The 17,699-nt window shown below is 39.4% G+C and overlaps 1 protein-coding gene across 1 annotated transcript in view; it reads left to right on the forward strand.

Moving 5' to 3' along the window:
• The window catches only part of GRIN2A (glutamate ionotropic receptor NMDA type subunit 2A), a 151,977-nt gene that overhangs the window by 82,261 nt on the left and 52,017 nt on the right, over nucleotides 1–17,699 (forward strand). Inside the window, 2 exon segments of the mRNA XM_079320716.1 lie at nucleotides 4,679–5,271; nucleotides 13,849–13,963. Of these exon segments, the coding sequence (XP_079176842.1) occupies nucleotides 4,679–5,271; nucleotides 13,849–13,963 (708 nt within the window).

Consider the following 17,699-nt stretch of genomic DNA (forward strand, 5'->3'; position numbering starts at 1 on the left):
AGCTGTTTGTGTTGGGAATTACACGCTCTATCTCTTAATGAATAGAGGCGGAATTTAATAACTTAAGAATTCAAAAATATGCAGGGTGTCTTGGAGGAAAGGTTTTCCTTCCAGCTCTTCCACTTCAGTGCTTGCATGTACTGTGAGTTTGGCATGGGTCTGTGCCCTTCCACAAGGGAAAACCCTGTGGCTGGAGCCTGGATGTTCATGGCACAGAAATGCAATTCCCTTCATGTTCACCAGGGAATCAACACACCACTCCAAGTAATCCAAGAAAAATGGTGCCAGGTTAACACCCTGCAAGATGCATTTTTTACCTACATTTGAGATCAGCAGAAATAATTTTATTCAGTATATTTTTGATGTGATGCTAAATTATTCAGTTGAATTCATGACTAACCTCTGGCTTTTATTTTTTCCAGTCTTTATAGAAATGACAAATAACTAGTATATTTCATTAAACACGAACAGCTTGCACTGTGTATGGAGACCTGGCACCACATGCTATAAATCTTTAGGAGAATGGAATGTCTGATTTACAGTGGTGCAAAATCAGAGAAAAATTATTTTTTGCTGATCTCTGTGAAAGAGAGTAGGAATGAAGCAATTAAGATAACTTTGAAGTCCTACTTGTAGTCCTGTCATGATAATCTTGTTGCTATTTGAATAAAATCATCCTCTGGATTGCTTTTTAAGCTCTCTTTCATATTGGTTTTTCCTTCTTGTCATAATATTGTCTTACCAGTGAAGTGACTGTCCATCACTGTGTCTGCAGAGTGGAAAATTGATTTGATTCAGTGTTAACCCCAGTTTTATTCTGGTTTAGAGTTTAATTTTCATTTAACAAAAGCTACACTAGTTTAGATACCTAATATTTCTTTCCTGAACTGGCCCCTCCTGCAGCCATTTCCCTGGCAGGCACACAGTACCAGCAGGGTTTGCCTCAGCTGCTCCAGCTCCTGGGAAAGCCAGAGCTGGGAAACTAAGATGTCATGGAAATAGCTGAGGATGAGATTTCCAGAGAAATATTCCTCTAATTTGCTGGAATTGGAAAGCAAAATGTACAATTCTGACAACAGTAACAGATTTATAGACTTGGTGCACTAATTAAAAGCAACTTGCAGCAGGGAGAGCTGGGCTGCTTTGGGCACCAGTGTGGGAATGTTAAAATGCCCTTCTCCTGCAAGGACAGAACTTTGCCACACACAGAATTCAGGAGTAATGTTAAGCAAGAAGCAGATTGAAGGATTACTTCCTTCTGATGTGAAGCACATGAGATGTTTTGCTGTAAACTAGACTCTTGTTCAAGACAGAAAGAAACTAAAAGTTTTCCTTTGCTCTTTACCTTCTCTTTTCATTGCTGTTTTTTGTTCACATGGATGTGGTGGAATCTAGCTAAGAAGTTGGAAGAGAAAAACTATTTCTTCCAACTAAATTTTTACTCATACCAAATGTAACAGCTTGGGGTTGTCATGCTTTGAGATTTGTCTGAGAAATTCCTCTGTAAAAATTTTCTTGCCCTGGATAAATTGTACTCCTTGCAACCTCCACCAGTAATCTCAATAGTTGGAAATGTTGAAGAATGAAAAAAAAGAATTCTGGTGTGCATTCAAAGCACCTCTGATATTACATCTGTATTCCTACTTCAGCAATGATTTAGATGGATGTCTCAATACATGACAAGATGACAGTTAAATGAAAATAACTGAATAGTTTTGGTTTTTACAAACATCACTCTAGTTTGCATTTGAATATAGAAAATTGGAACTTAGTATTTTATTACACATATGGAATTTAAGTCTGTATAAAGTAGAGGAATAATAATGTTTTTTCAAAAGAATTTGAAGCTTAAAACCTCCCAAAATGAAAAGCTGTATAGATGTTTAAGAATACAATAGTTGAATCTGTTAAAATTTTATTTATTTGCTATTTCTGCACTAAATTTCACCCTTCCCTCCCCTAGTTTAATAGATATGTCCTTGAATATTCTCCTTATAGTCATTTAAGTATCTGCTGAAGTTCCTAAGGCTGTAATTTCCATGTAATCTCCCATCTGTTTCAAATGCATTGTAAATACACAATCAGCTCTTCTGCTCTGTAAAAGCATCCAGTGAAGTCAGTGCAGTTACCTGGAATTTCTTCAGATGAGAATCTCACTTGTGGTGCTCATGTCTCCATTCATCCTGGACCCAAACTTCTTTTCACTGTATAATTACAGGATTTTTTTCAGCATTTTAATCACAAATTGATCATGATTGCCTGATTTTGACTAGACTTTGCATTCACAATTATAGGAAATGGGTTCTTGTAATATTGGTGTGACCTTTACAAAAATGTCTGAAACTCCTTTCATAAACTGTTTTTCTAGCACAATATTTACAAAAGGAAAGGATTTACTTTATTACTTCTCTTTTGTTGTCAGCCTGCTGCAATGGTGACACAGAGCATTGTGCTCAAGACTATTCTTAATTGCCAGGGAAGATGCCAAGGACTGCTCTAGGTTAAAAATCTGTATTTACTAGTTAGAAAGGTCACACTTGAAAATGTCCATGTGATTGTTTTTGCCCTCAAATACTTTAGTTGGCTCATTGGAGAAGCTCCTGGTGATGCACAAAGGACCAGAATTATTCCATTGCTATAAAACACATATAGAAATGGGGTAAAGTGAAAGGATGTGATGGATATAATCTACTTAATCTACTGTAAATTATTTTACTTTTTACTGTAATGTAGCATGATAATAAATAGAAAACAAGATAAGAGTTGAGAGTTGAAGTGATTGGCTTTGCATTACAGTATTTTTTATGCTCAGTTAGGAGCTGCAGCAAAGTTGGATTGTTAGCATTGTGTCTAGATATCTACTTTACTTTGGAGTAGTAAATCAGTAGTTAAATAATTAAATGCTAACTCTGAGCAGCTGTTCTGTATGCTGGGTTCCTTTAGCTGAGAGAGTCCTCATATGAAATTCTTGTTTGCTGGTTTTTAAGTATCTAGTGTAGGTCACCAGGAAATAGCCCCTAGAAGAATTCAGCAATCAAATATTCCTTATTCAATTCTCCTCCAAAACATATTTTATAACATTTGTAATTAACCCAAAACATTTCAAATCTGTCTCTGGCATTCAGAATGTCGTCACTGAGGGGCCAAAAAGCCATGGCAGATGATTTCATTACCACCAGCAGTGTGTATTTTATACCTTCAATATCAGTCTTCAGGGTCTGACACAAGTTGTAAGACTTTTATTGCTGTCAAGCTATATAAAATCCTGGTGTCAGCTTCTTAACACTTGGAAAGTAATAACACTCCTCATCTTCTATTAAAAAAAGTACAGACTGTTTTCCTGGAATAGATTTGCAGAGCTTGCAGAGCTGAGCTATCATTCTCTCTAATATTTGTATGTTTAACATCACCCTGCCATGAAACCCAAATCAATTAATCTGTTTCTGTTCCTGCAAGTGTAAAATAGGATAGCAGTTTGTGACCATGATCATAAAACTCTTTAAATTTAAATTAAAAGCACTGTATGTGTCTTCCTTCAGAAGCCTGCATAAGAAATCTTGAATGATTCATATCTTATTTTTAAATTATAAGCTTTTGTTTCACCAGGAGTTCATGCTTTCTGTGTCTGAAAATGATGCAAATAAGTTGCCTCTACTGGTCAAGAATAACTGCTGAAGTAAAATAAAAGAATTATATGGCTTCTCATGTATAGTTTTAGCATTCTAATTATTGTATGTAAATGCAGAATGTAAAGTTAAAAAATAGATTTAGACCTCACAGCAACTTAGTAAAAATAGATCACTGAAAGTGTTTGGAAATTTATTGTCAACAAAATTAATTGTGCTGCCTATTTCTGATTGTTAAAATAAGCAGCACCTGCCATTATGCTGTAGAAAATTTATGAATTCTGTAAATCATAAGACAAATATTAGAAACAAATCTGTGTTGGGCAACATTACAGGCATTTCCAGACTCTGAGGCTATTGTTTGAAGCTATTTCCATTGAGGTCCTTTAATGAGGACACTGACAGATTGCTGGCTGTCCTTGGAGTCCCATCCTGTTAATTCTCTATCAGGCATCAATGGGCTGTGTGCTCTGAATGGAGCAGGACCAGCAGTGAACTCAGTAGTCTCTGGGGACAGAAAATCTACTTCTGCAGAGTCTAAACCTTCCACCAAGTCTAGTGAACCTTGGAAATGAAGTCTCCCTCAGACATTATAATGTCTGGAAGCACAGAGCTCCTCCAGCATCTGTACAGCATGTGCATTGCAGTTTATTTCCATTGTAACTACACATGGGTGTGAGTTTCTTGGGTTGCATTCATACATTTACAGGAATGTAAAACTTCCTGCTGGAGAGTTGTTTAACTGTGGGTGACTGTCCCCAGGGAGCTTCCTCAGGAGCAACTGATTTGAGCTGTTGTCTTCAAGACATCCTGCACTTGGAAATTTCCTATGTAAATATTGGTTTGTTACTTTTTGGCAAATATACCAATTAGCTGTAAGTACCTATAATCAGTTGTTTACTGGTGATCTGAAAATGATAAACCACAGAAAGTTACTGGAATAAAATGGAAGTTTGGCAGCTCTGGTAGAACAGAAAGCAGAAGAATTAGAGATTCTGTTCCCTTTGGAGTTGTACCAAGTTACTAATCTTTTGCTGTGTTTGGTATTCTAGGATGTCATGTCCACGTTCTTCCAGTTTGGGGCTTCCATCCAGCAAGAAGCCATTATCATGCTGAAGATCATGCAGGATTATGACTGGCACGTGTTCTCTCTGGTGACCACCACTTTCCCTGGATATCGAGATTTCATCAATGTCATTAAGACCACCGTGGAAAACAGTTTTGTGGGCTGGGACATGCAGAACGTCATCATACTCGACACTGCCTTTGGAGATGCCAAGACCCAAATTCAGCTGAAGAAAATCCATTCATCTGTCATCCTGCTGTATTGTTCCAAGGATGAAGCTGTCTACATCCTGGATGAGGCTCGCTCCCTGGGCCTCACTGGCTATGATTTCTTTTGGATAGTTCCCAGCCTGGTTAGCGGTAACACAGAAATCACTCCCAAGGAGTTTCCTTCAGGACTCATTTCAGCAGCCTATGATGAGTGGGACTACACTTTGGAAGCTCGGGTTCGGGATGCCCTGGGGGTTATTGCCACTGCTGCATCAGCCATGCTGGAGAAGTACTCCTTCATTCCTGAAGCAAGAACCAGCTGCTATGGGCAGCTGGAGAAAAATGACCGGCCCTCTCAAACCCTGCACAAGTAAGGATGATTGCTTTGGGTTATTTTAACCTGTGTAGCCTTGACAGTTTTCTCTTCTACTGACATTGTATGTTTCTTGAAGGAGAATATTGTTTTTTGCTAATCCCATTGAGTCCTTTCTAAGCAGAGGTTTTCAGATTTCCAGGAGAATGTGCAAGAGGACTCGCTGTGCTCCTGGAGATGGTGTGTGCTGTGGAGAATAAACACTGCTCTGAATCTAGTGTAGAAGATGGCAGAAATTGGTCTTAGAGGGGATGAAGCTGAGTTAACAAAACTGAACTGTTGTATACTTTAACTATGAGGTAAAATTGCCAAAATCCTCTGGAGGCTGTGCCTGTATCACTTGCATCAGCAGGAACCTGGTAATATTTTAGACGACAAGTAATGTGCAGCATTAAAGCACTGTCCCTGGAAATTACAGAAGTATTAGATTAGTAAGGCAGCTTTTATCACATAAGAGCTGAAATCTGTCCCCTTTACTTGTAAGGGTATATTTTTGTCACCTCTAATAGAATAACTGTAAAATGTAATTAGCATTAATCCAAGCTGATATAGATGTTTTCTCTAAACAGTTTGTCAGATGGCAACTGCCAAGATTTAAAACAGGTTTCTTTTCTTCTTATTATTATTTTCCTTTTCATTATCTCTTTTAGACATGAAACTCCTGATTAGGTCAATCCAAAATGTTGCATGGTAATATATTTCTTTATCTGGTCTGTGAGAGGAAGTAGGGTATCTTTCATATTTTTAATAGCTCTTGACAATATGGAAGCTCCTAAGCAGTATTTATGACATTTGTTCTGAACAAATAGTGCAAATGAAGTGCTTTCTACAGGAAATCAGGATAGAAATAGAACAGGAAGGAAAGTTGGTGGCGATTTCAGAAAGGAGATTTTGGAATAGTTTTAAACTTGAGATATATCTGCATATTTAGATTAGGAGTTGTTTACCATGTGATGTCCTGGGACAGTTGTTTTCCATGAAAACAGTGTCTTTGCACACAGCATTCTTTAGAAGCTTTCTTAAAATTCAGATGCAAACAAGTAAATGGATTATAACATTTCCTTAGTGAGAAATTGCCTTTAGTATGACACATACAGAGCTTTTTTGTGCTCCCTGTTTTTGAGCCTCTGCCTCTGTAACTACAAATTCCCTGGAGACATTGCAGAAAGGCCAGTTTCTCTCTGCTGCCCCATTTGCACCTGGGAGTGGCTCTGTGTCCCAGCAGGGCTCTGGGAAAGCTGTGGTGTGTCCCTGGTGCCAGGGCAGAGCAGTGGGAGGCACTGCTGGAGGGACTGTCCCAGCTGCACCCAGCGTGGCATCCCTGTGCTGGTAGGGGAAGCACCCTGCTAACCAAATTCTGACCTTAACAGTAGCACCTGACCTACAAACAAAGCAGCCCACTATTAATTGAACTCCACTTTCTGTGAAAGTTGTGTTCTTAACAAATGTCATAAGTGTTGGGGTTTAAAATACTCTTGGAAGGGGCATAAAAACTTGAATCTGTTTTGAAAAAGGGTCCTACCCTATTGTTGGGATAATACACTAGTGTAGACCTGAACTAATTATTCAGTACTCAGCATAAGCTGTATTTCTTTAAACAATCCTTATTTTCTCATTAAACCTGCATGAGTACAAGAACAGGGCTTGTGAGTGCTGGGACAGTGAGATTGGACTTCACCAGGAGATTCTGCAATGTGCAGTGCATGATGCACACAGGAATTATTAATAGGAGAAGCTGTAGTGCACTGTGGTTAAAAAAGTCACTTCCTGATGTGAAACACTGAGCTATGAAGTAAAAATACCTTTTCTATACTGGAGATCCTTTGAGCTTCTCCAACACCACAAGAACGAGAAGCAGGCTGTTTTTAATTTAGAAATGTCTGAATTATACTGAAATGAATAAACTTTAATTTTCTTATGCAGCAACTCCCCAAGACTATTCCTGTCACATACAATCTGCTAGCAAGGCAAGTATATGTACAAGCATTTACCAGTACTAACTAATCTCAGGGAACTGACCATGCCAAGGTGAATCACATAAATTCATTGTACTTTCTCATCCTCATCACTAAATTGCACTTTTTACTTTACATGGCAAATCAATGCCTAAATTGGGGTTTTATTGGGAAGTGGAATCATCACAGTTTCAGATCCCAGACAATGCAGTTTCATATTGTAAACTATGAGATAAATATGTATGTGCTGTATCAAAAAACTAACCTGAGGAAAGGATTTTGGAGCATGTTCCCAGTGGAAAGGGCTAAAGTAACTGTAAATAGCTCGTGGGCCTGGGATCTGCTGTGCTCTGCTCCCCTGTCCATCTGGGAATCAGTGCTGCAGAAGGAGGGTTGAACAAGGGGACTCTGCTGCAAGCTCAGAAGCAGAGAACACAGTGGAAGTCAGGGAAGAAGGTGTAAGGGGATGCCTGAGCAAAACAAAGCTCAAAATAGAGAAAAAACCCAGGATTTTTAGGCTCCATCTATTGTAATGACAGTCTAATTCAGCTTTAAACCCAGTCTAGTATTCTGAGGCTATGCCATAGTAGTTAATTTGCTGGCAAATGGAAGTTAGTAATGCTTTATGTATTACTTCCCACATCTAAATAGCAGTTTTATCTGTTTGTGAAGAAATTCTATGTGAAGAAAGCCATGAAGTAGAAGCTCCTCCTACCTCTTTCTCAAATCCTTTGAGTATTAAATTGGTTTGAAGATATATTTGTTTTGAAGCACACAATTTATCTTCCCCCCATCGCTGCAATTCTAAGATGCTTTTATTGGCTTCCTAGACACAGAAGAAAATCAGATTTGTTTTAGTTTTTGGAATGATCTGATCAATGTTCATTTCTGGTACACATGGGAAAGCCAGTTCTTCCCTTATGAATAAAGGATTTATAATAAAATATGAGGCTCATTTTCAATGCATTAAAAACACAGATATATATGTATATTTGTATCTGTATTGATTCAGATAATCTTTTTCTATCTGTATAAGACTCAGACCTCCCAAGGCAGAAAACCACTATTGTGTGAAATACTAGCAGAGCAGGATAAATAGAATTAACACCTCATTAATGCCAAGTCAGTTGAACAAACTCTTGTTCTTTCTGAAATAAGGAAAACACAGAAGCAAATAAACAGCAAAACACAATAGCCCTGCCATTCATGGAAAATGCTGCTGCTTTGTGCATTGAAATGGAGCTGCTTTGTTCACAAGAGTACTCCTGGTGTGTGTGAAAGTCATGACCCTGGGAAAACATTTCACTGCAACACTTCCAACCCCACTGATCCTTACAGGGATGGGTGAGGATGGTAAAGCTGTTGCCATTATCCTGAAAATCAAAAAGATGGGTCTGTCCATAGGTAGTCGGGTGTTTGCCATGTGATGCTGACATTTAGTGAGATCATGTTCTGAAAAACTCTGGCCAGAATTTAGAGACCCATCCTTCTGCAGTGAAGGTGTAGGTCCAGAAAGTCTCCTACCCTTCCCAAGCAGAATTTCCTTTATTTGTCATCAGTGAACCAGGAGCAGGAGCCAGGACAGCCTGGGCCAGGGACAAGAGCTCAGTTGTCCTTGCTGTTGTGTTCAGCACAGCACATTCTTCAGAGGGGCAGCGTTTGCTGTCCCCCTTGTCCTGATATTCAATATTTTGATTCCAGCTTTTAGCATGACAGATACATTTGCCTCCTTTGAGTGAAATCTGGGATTAAAGGGACACAATGGTGTGATGAATAATCCAGCAAATCTGTCTAATCTTTTCCTGCATTCAGATCAACAGCCAATTTTTAGAGGATTTGTTCATTTAAGTCAGAAGACTTGGGAACAATAGGTATCATCTTCTTTATTGGATGATTGAAGGTATATGAATATTTAACTAATTAGATATGAGTCCTAAGTAAAACTAAACTTCACAGGCAACAAAGCAGGGGTTGTGTAGGGGAACAGTCTGCCCTAGAGACCCCAGCATGGTGCTGCTTTGCTGACAAAGTGATTTGAGAAATTATTGAAGACCTGTATTAGAATTTTCTCCCAGGGTAGGTCAGTTTAGGAGGCAGAAAGTACCAACCAGTTACTGGATTAGAACATTACCCTGTTGTTGTGATAATTAAAATACTTTAAAACAAGGGAACAAGCATGGCCTCTGGCAGTAGAGTGGAGCCTGCCTTAGGGGCTGAGAGCAGGGCTCAACAATCACCATACCAGTGAATGTTCCTGGGGATGGAGCTGCTGCAGGTACCATCCCCCTTGACTGCATCACTGCAAAGGATTTGAATTAAAAAAAAAAAAAAAGTCCTACCTAGCCCAAGATATAGAACTGACTTAAAAAAAAAGCATCAGTACCTTCTTGAATAGTGTTCTATTGCAGACCTATTTCTATGTGTATTTCAGAGCACACATTATATAGTCCACATGAAGCGTTTTTTATTTGATTTTACAGAGGACATCTGTTTCTTAATGATAAATAATGTGTCTTGGGCTGTCTGCTGATAAGCATCATTCAAATGTCATGGTTGAATCATAGTAAGGAAGTTCATCAGTTCAGTGCCTCAACAAGATAGAGAAGAAAAGACAAAATTTGGATTCACTCCTGCCTTTTTAGGTATGAGGCTGAGTCAATGCCAAGCAGAGATATGCTGGCTGTCTAGGTTATTAAAATGGGTAGGTTTGCAATGTTTGCAAGAGAAGTATCTTGGTTTTGAGGCATTTAATCTGCTTTAAATCTCACATTGGAAATTCCTTCTTTGAGAGAGAAGAGTTTCTCTTATGCAACATGTATTTCCCCAAGTCTCTGCTGCTTCTCTCCATTGCCTGCTGAGATTTGAAATGCTGCCTCATGGTGAAGAAGACACTAAATAAAAAATGATAGTCCTTGATGATGGCACCTGGGGAGTTTATCAGCTTTGATTATCTCATCTGAGGGCAGGAAATGTAGCTCTGAGCTCATGGCAGAGAGGACTCCCCTGGTCTTTCTGCTCCCTGCAGCTGTCAGGCCTTTGTTTTACAGTCTGGGGACTTTGCTCTCAAATCCTTGGATCTGTTAGAACACTTGTGTATCTTGCATGGACATATATATGGTAAACCTCAAAAGAAATGCCTGCAAACACATTTGCTTTTTACACCATAGAAGTAGAAAACCTCAAAGGTTCTGCTCCAGGATTTCAGCTGTTTTCATCCAGTGCAGGAAATCCTTACAAACACCTCATGGACAAGGAAATCCATGTCTCCTGTGAGGAGTCTGGCCAGAAAGGTGCCTGTGTGTCAGCAATAAATCCAAGCAAATGGGGCTCTGAAAACTGAGCTCTGATCCCTTTGGCAAAGTCCTCAGCCATTTGTTAATGGGATCAGAGTCAATGAAGTTGTGGTGCTGTAGCTCCATGGTAAGAAAACTCAGCTTTTTCAGTATGTTCTGGCTTCTGGATAAAGTTAGAATTTTGACAGGGACAAGTTCTGGCATTAATCCGAAGCTCTGTCTGAACTACTTGATCTTTCTGATTTATAAAAATAAAGTTGGAAACCTTGAGGGAAGTTTGTAACCTGGGTGCTTCAAAGGCTTGCTGTGAATACCACAGCAGAAGTGTTCTGCTGTGATGTTCCAACACGTCTCAGTTCTGTTGGGGATGGTGACAAGCAAAAAAGAATTGTGTAAATGTTTAAAAATGTTTTTAAATACATAGATAAGATTTGGTTCTTTGAATGGTAAAGAGCCTATTTTGGATTCAATGTGAGACTAGCTTAACTTCTGTCAGAAAACAAGTGCCATTTTGATGTATTTATCACCTGGGGAACCTTACAAATTTCAGTTTGCAAAAGTTAATTAAGATTACAGCGTCATAATACCATCACAAGGCCTTGTGCTATCGTGTCTTTGCAAAGGCTGTGGCATTAATGAGGAATGAAAACAGATTAACTACAAATCCAAGGTGTGTTGTTAATTGCCCCCTAAAAGTAACAAGTTCAAATAACTAAACACCTCATTTAGACGAGCAGGAATTTGCATTTCCAAAGCTACTTCAGGAATATATTTTATCCAATTCAGAAGCCAAAGACCTCTTGCACAGAATTAACCTTGGATAAACTTAAAACTCTATGAGAATAACATAATATAAATCCTTCACAGCATTATTCCTAAGCAGGAACAGACAAGCAGTTGGTTATTTTTTGTAGGACAAGCAGTTTGGGATCATGGCCAGTAAAAACAGAGCAGGACTTCTGTTCTTTGCAGAGGAAAAAATGATAATTCAAAAGCGAGTGTAGGTTGTAGGCATTGATTTCTGGAGAACAAGGGCAGCTGATGAATTTTGTACAGAAGAATGTGCTTGGGGAAACAAGAATCTCTTTGAAGTTCTTTTTTATTGCTGCAGTGTGAGAATCTGGGGTAGCTCAGAGTGCGTCACTCATGGATAACTGTATCAGGATCAGAGAATACAATTTTAAGAGACTTTCCAGATTATGGAATTTTTATTAAAAAAAAATGAAAAACTTGCAAAATGTGTTTACTTAATGGCTGGTAAATTCACATGATTTAAAAATATACACTGAGTTCAATTTTTCACTTTAGAGTTCTGGTTCATATCAGTCTTTTTGGAACACTTGAGCTTCAGCACTGCACTTTGTGATGCCCTTGACTAGATTCCAGGCTAGGACATTTGCACATTAATCCCAAAATGTGATGAGTAGTGTTTGAAATCAGGGGTGGTGATCCTACTGAACTCCATGAAGGAAGATTTCCACTCCAGTCCAGTCACCGTTTTCTGTGTGGTTAAAAGCACAAAATCCTGGTGGAGTACAAGGTGTGTGTTTGGGTCCAGCCCTTAGGAGGGGACACAAAGAAGATTTCCTGAAATGAGGTGGTTTCTGCCTGGCCTTGCCAGGTGATATATTCATTTTTAAGGGGTGTTCCTCATGGGTGTGAATTGGGAGAGGGTGCAGAAGTGCAAGTGTTGCCTGTTTCCACAGCGCATCCTTGATTTCCTCTTGTGCTCACCTCCTGGGTGTTTCACTCACTGGGTCACAGTGGTTTTCTGGTTTTCAGCACTGAGTGAATGTTATGCTGGTTCCTGACATGTGTGCACAAATAAATCCTATTTGGTGGTTTGCTGCCTCTCAAGGTGGCAGAGAAGCTGCTTGTTCCAAACCAAGATCTTTCACTGCTGAAAGATGGAATATATGGGAAATTAGTTGAGCTGAACAGCAAAGTTCTGTCAAGGGGAAGATTTTCACCCTGGAAGTCTGTCATGAAATGGGAGTTATTACCATGGGTGAATTTACAAATTGCTGTCAAACTGGTGCTGAATGATGTTGATGTGGCTGTTCAGGGTAGTGCACATTTATTTATTAACAGTTATGATATCATGCCATTATTTCTTCTGGGTCTATATACGTTTATTTAATGTGCTTCTGCTACTGGGATTTTCAGGCAGCTATGTCAATACAAACCCTTCTTTCAATCTGGAGCTGAGGAATTTTGTCCATGTCCCATTCTTCAGGAGATCATACTGCTGGTACTGCTAAAAAAGCCAGCCATAACAATTAACCAACTAACCAAAAACCCCTCCAAACCCATACAAACATGTAAAATAGCATCAGTTTCTTGTGGGTAAAACACTACAGGTAATGTATGAAGAACAGAAAATTTCTGCCCTTCAGAACACATCTCTCTATGGGATGAACATTTGCATTTCTGTCTGCATCAGGCTTGGGCTGAATTTCTTTCAATTAAATACACTGAGAATTCAGAGCAATGAAATGTGAATAACTTCAGACACAGAGATGGGCTGGTGAGTGTAGTGTCTTGTTCCCAGGATTTTAAATTGCAGTCCTGCCTCTTACTGTGGGATAGCCCTGTCAGCTTTACACTAACTGTGTGGAGTTTGGATTTTTTTCAACAAATTTTTAAAATTTTTCATTCTTTTATATCTTAGTTTTTGTCCCTCTATTTTTTTTTTCCTATTCAAAATACTAATTAATTCATATGTGTTTTGAAAACCATTGAAAATTAAGATAATACAAAAGAATAAAAACATAAATACTTTTTCTTTTGAAATTACTGAACTGAGTATTTATCAACACCTTCAAAGCTTTCATGTCTGGTTTTGGCATTAGTGAAATTTATTCCTGAGTCACAATAAAACTGTGTGTAGCTAGTTTTGGGAAGAGCTGACAGGACTCCTGGAGGTCTGAACAGGGGAAGACAGATCAGATGCACTTTGCTCTGAGTATTACTCAGTGACACAATAGCACAACGTTACACACAGAGATGATGTGGGTTTGTTTAAAATGCTCCTGAAAAGCTGGTGAGGTTGTGCAAAGTGCCAGAAAGATTATTCAGGGAGGGGAGAGATTAATCATATATAATGTGAAAGCTGTTATAAATGATGTCTGCATTCTAATTCATACATCAACAATATTTTGCTTTGTCTTGAGCTGTGAAATGCCCCAACTCTGTGTGCTGCAAGCACAGGCTCCCCACAGCACTGGCAGGGATTTAATCCGTGGTTCTGGTGGCTGCACTTGCTGCTCATTAACTGCTGGACAGCCCATCAATTTTTCAATGAACTTTTCCTCCTTGCCTTGCAGGTTCATGATGAATGTGACGTGGGAAGGCAGAGATTTGTCCTTCACAGCAGATGGTTACCAGGCACACCCCAGGCTGGTGGTGATCGTGCTGAACAACGAGCGGCAGTGGGAGAAGGTGAGCGCTGCCCGGGGAGCAGGGCTGGGGTGGTACCAGTGCCAGTGTCAGGGCTGCAGATGGGTCACTGCCCCTCAGGAGGGACAGCTCTGCTCCATCCTGCCTATGCCTGGTGGGATTTAATAGATCAGGGAAGAAAAGACACCTGCATTTCAGATTTCTGTGAACCGCGCCTTGCGTTTCCAGTTCTTCTCAAAATTGAGTAAAATGGAGAACTGAAAGATTTCCAAAAGCTTGGTCCTCAGTTACTTGAATCTGGATGGATTTTTAGGTCTTGATAATTATAATCCTTTTATTTGCTTGATTTTGTGGTTTTGGACAGATTTTATAGTGAAAGCACGCTTAAAAAACAAACAGTGAAGTTCCATCTGAATTGGAGAATAATTGTGTCAATGCTTGCCTAAAAATTTCAGAATCCTGACTAGTCCAGGTAGACAAGTGATCTCCATACACTTCTGTATAGACTAGAAGTAAAAATACCTTAATATCAATGTTAATCATAAGTGCAAGTAATAAATGAAAAAGTTTATCACAAGCATCTTTTCTTTAAAACTCCAGTCTCAGCCTTGTTTTGGCTCTGAGCTTTGCAGGCTGTGGCTCTGTTTTACAAACTTGCTTTAAGAAACTGTTTTTAATATAAGACTGTAGGAAAACACATATCTATATCATCCCCCAGTTTTATTTTAAATTCATGAAACGTGATTCTACATTATCTAAATTGCTGCTGAAATTTCTGAATTATTTTTGTTATAGTTTTAAAAACCCATCAAATCAACTTAAAACTCCAGTTTATAAGAATAAAAGACTCTTCATGATGATGAATAATAATGACAAAATCAGAATTACTGAAGAACATCTCGATAAATATGCTAGTCATGAAGAAACACAGAGAGTAGTTCTAGATTATGCTGTGTATTTCTTTATGTTCATTTGATGCAAATTTATTTCTCTGGATAAATTTAATCCTCTCCAAATGTGTCAATCTGCATCTTTGGAGGAATCATTTGCTCACTGTTATGAAAATTTTGTACCCTATTTTAAAATTCTTCAACAGTCTTCATATCATATATAATGTTCTGGAAAAAAATATCATACTGCTTGGGGAATATTATTAGTATGAGGTGCCAAAGGAAGAAAATGCTCAAAAAGACAGCCAACAATGCTTATGTTAAAATAATTTCATACATTTTGTACCTTGAAACTTCTCTAAAGAGACCATTCAAAGGACAAGGAGAGATGTGTTTGATGTTTTTGAAAAATCAGCTAACAGCAGCAAAGAAATAATGGATATTGGAACCAACATTATTTCCAAGAAATAACTCCAGCCTGTTTTAACCTTCCAGTGACTGCCCTGTCAGAGTTTGAAGTTTGGGGCAGGTTGTGCTGTGTGTGATGTTTATAGGGCAGGAGGCTGATCCTTAGTTTGGTTTTCCAGCTGCTCCTTGTCAGGTTTCAGGGGTTTTGGGCAGGGGAATGTCTGGCTGTGCTGGAGTGTGTTCCCTGCTGGAACAGCTCTGGTGGCTGCTGCCCCAGCTCTGGGCAGGGGCCAGGGTGAGGGATGGCAGAGGGCAGGAGAGAAAGGGCAGGGATGCTCTGTCCCCTGCTGCCACAGGCTGGTCCCTGTGTGGCCGGGGCACACAGCCTGGCTGGTGGGTTCCCTGGCCAGCTGGCCATGGCTCTGGGCTCTCTGGGCACACACACATCCTTGCAGCAGTGTCACCGTCAGCCCCACTGACACGGGCACTGACAGGGCCCTTTCCTTCCACATGGTTTATCTGAACAGCTCTCCAGTGTTCCCTCAAGCTTCTCTCCAAGTTTTACCTCACATCTCTTAGGCAATTTCTTTCCTCTTGTTCGTTTCTCATTGAGCTGTTTTGCTCCATTTCAAAACTGTCAGAGTTACTCATCTGAGATCTAACATTTGTTGCTCTGAGTTTCCAGACAGGCACATGCTTCTTCTTTCTCTTACAGGGAGTATCACAGAATGGTTTTACTGAAGTTTTATGGAATATTCTCAATCCTATATGGAAAAAATCAAGTCTAAATATCTAATTAAATAATTTACTCATGTGAAAAAATGACAATGCAACAGCCTGTTAATCCTTAGGGTGTAATTAATGTACATACTGCAAGGAGCTACTTTATTATTTATGTAGAAAGAGTAACTGTGGTTTATGTGAAGATTTTTTTACCTGGCATTCTCCTGAAAATTCAAGATTTATTATTAAAACAAAATTTTCTTTGCTTTTAATCTGATTTTATTCAAATACATTTTTTCCTTGGTTTCAGAATTGATATACTTCACTGAAGGCTTGCAGTTATAGAGAAGCCATTTAACCATAGCTGAAGAGCATATATCTCACCTCTTGGAAAATGTTATTTTTTCTTTACAAATGACTCAGTATTGAAACTTTGAGGTGATAACTTCACATGTAAATGGGGTTCACTGAGGGGTTTGTCCTGTATCAGATGCTGAAGAAAGTTATTTGGATGATAATAGTTTGAAGACTGCAAATGACTTTTTGGGCATGTTTCACAGGCATCCTGCAAGATATTTTGACAGATCCTAAAGCAGCTACTCAAACTTCTGACACCAACACTCACATTCCTGCTGCTGATCTTGACAGGCAAAGGGGATGCTGTTCTCAGGCAAGAGATTTTTAAGAAGACAAGCTTAATGTTCTTGCTGAAGTGAAACTTGATAAATTTACCAGAGTTAACAGTGTTGCCCAAATATCACCAAAGCAGGATCAGTGTGCTAGTGCTCAGCAGCCCTCAGAGGTTCAGCAGCCCCAGCTGCAGCTGCCTGTTCATGGTACCTCAGAGAGGGGAGACCTGCTTGTCTCACCTGGCCCATCAACTTCACTGTCTGCTAGTCTGGTTTTTATTTTTTTTTCTTTTTAATATAGTTTTTAATTTGGAAATAAGCCAAATCAATCCAATACTAAAATCATATACTGGAATATGATTGGCAGTGGCAAAAGTAGGCAGTTTAATTAGCAGTGCATGTCACACATTTTAAGTGAGGTGGGGAAGACTGTATTCAAAGATGAGTGTGTTCCATATGTAAAGATAATTCCAGGGTAAAAACAATTTTTACTGATGCTCCAGGTAGATGCAGATAAAATTATCACAGTGGTCTAGAATTCTGGGTGAATATACCACTGCAAGAGCTATTACTTACCTCCAGGTTCATTTTAAACAGAGCCTGCCATCTTTAACTATCTACTAGTGCAGGATTTAATGCAGAGCTTGATTTTTCTCTGCTGAAGTAGCATATGCCTGGTGTACAAGCTCTGTGTGGGGTTGTACACATTTGTATCTGAGTAGGAAGGAGTGGGCAGAGGGTGCGTGATTCCTGCCTGGAATAAATGAGCCAAGGTCTTCATGGAGAGCTCCATCTGCCTCCCAACATCCCCCATCACACAGCCAGGAGAGACAGCTCCTGTACCTGACTGTGGGGCTGCCTTCACTGGGCAGGAGCTGAGACACCCAGCACTCAGGCAGATTTCTGACAGTGCTCTGTGTCAGAGTACTGTGGGGATAAAAAATCAGTGAGGTGCTCTATGCTAATTTCCTGTCAAATCTCCATTGATTTGAGCAAGGGCCATGACAGCTGAGGGATCCTCGTGTCTCATGATAAACATTCCCTAACACTTGTGAGGAGATGCAGATATTTTAACTAGAACAGATGAAATTGCCTGAGCTAATAATCTATTTGCTGGGTATCTTTTGT

The sequence above is a fragment of the Erithacus rubecula genome (genome assembly GCF_903797595.1).
Source record: "Erithacus rubecula genome assembly, chromosome: 17".
NCBI classification, from domain to species: Eukaryota; Metazoa; Chordata; class Aves; order Passeriformes; family Muscicapidae; genus Erithacus; species Erithacus rubecula.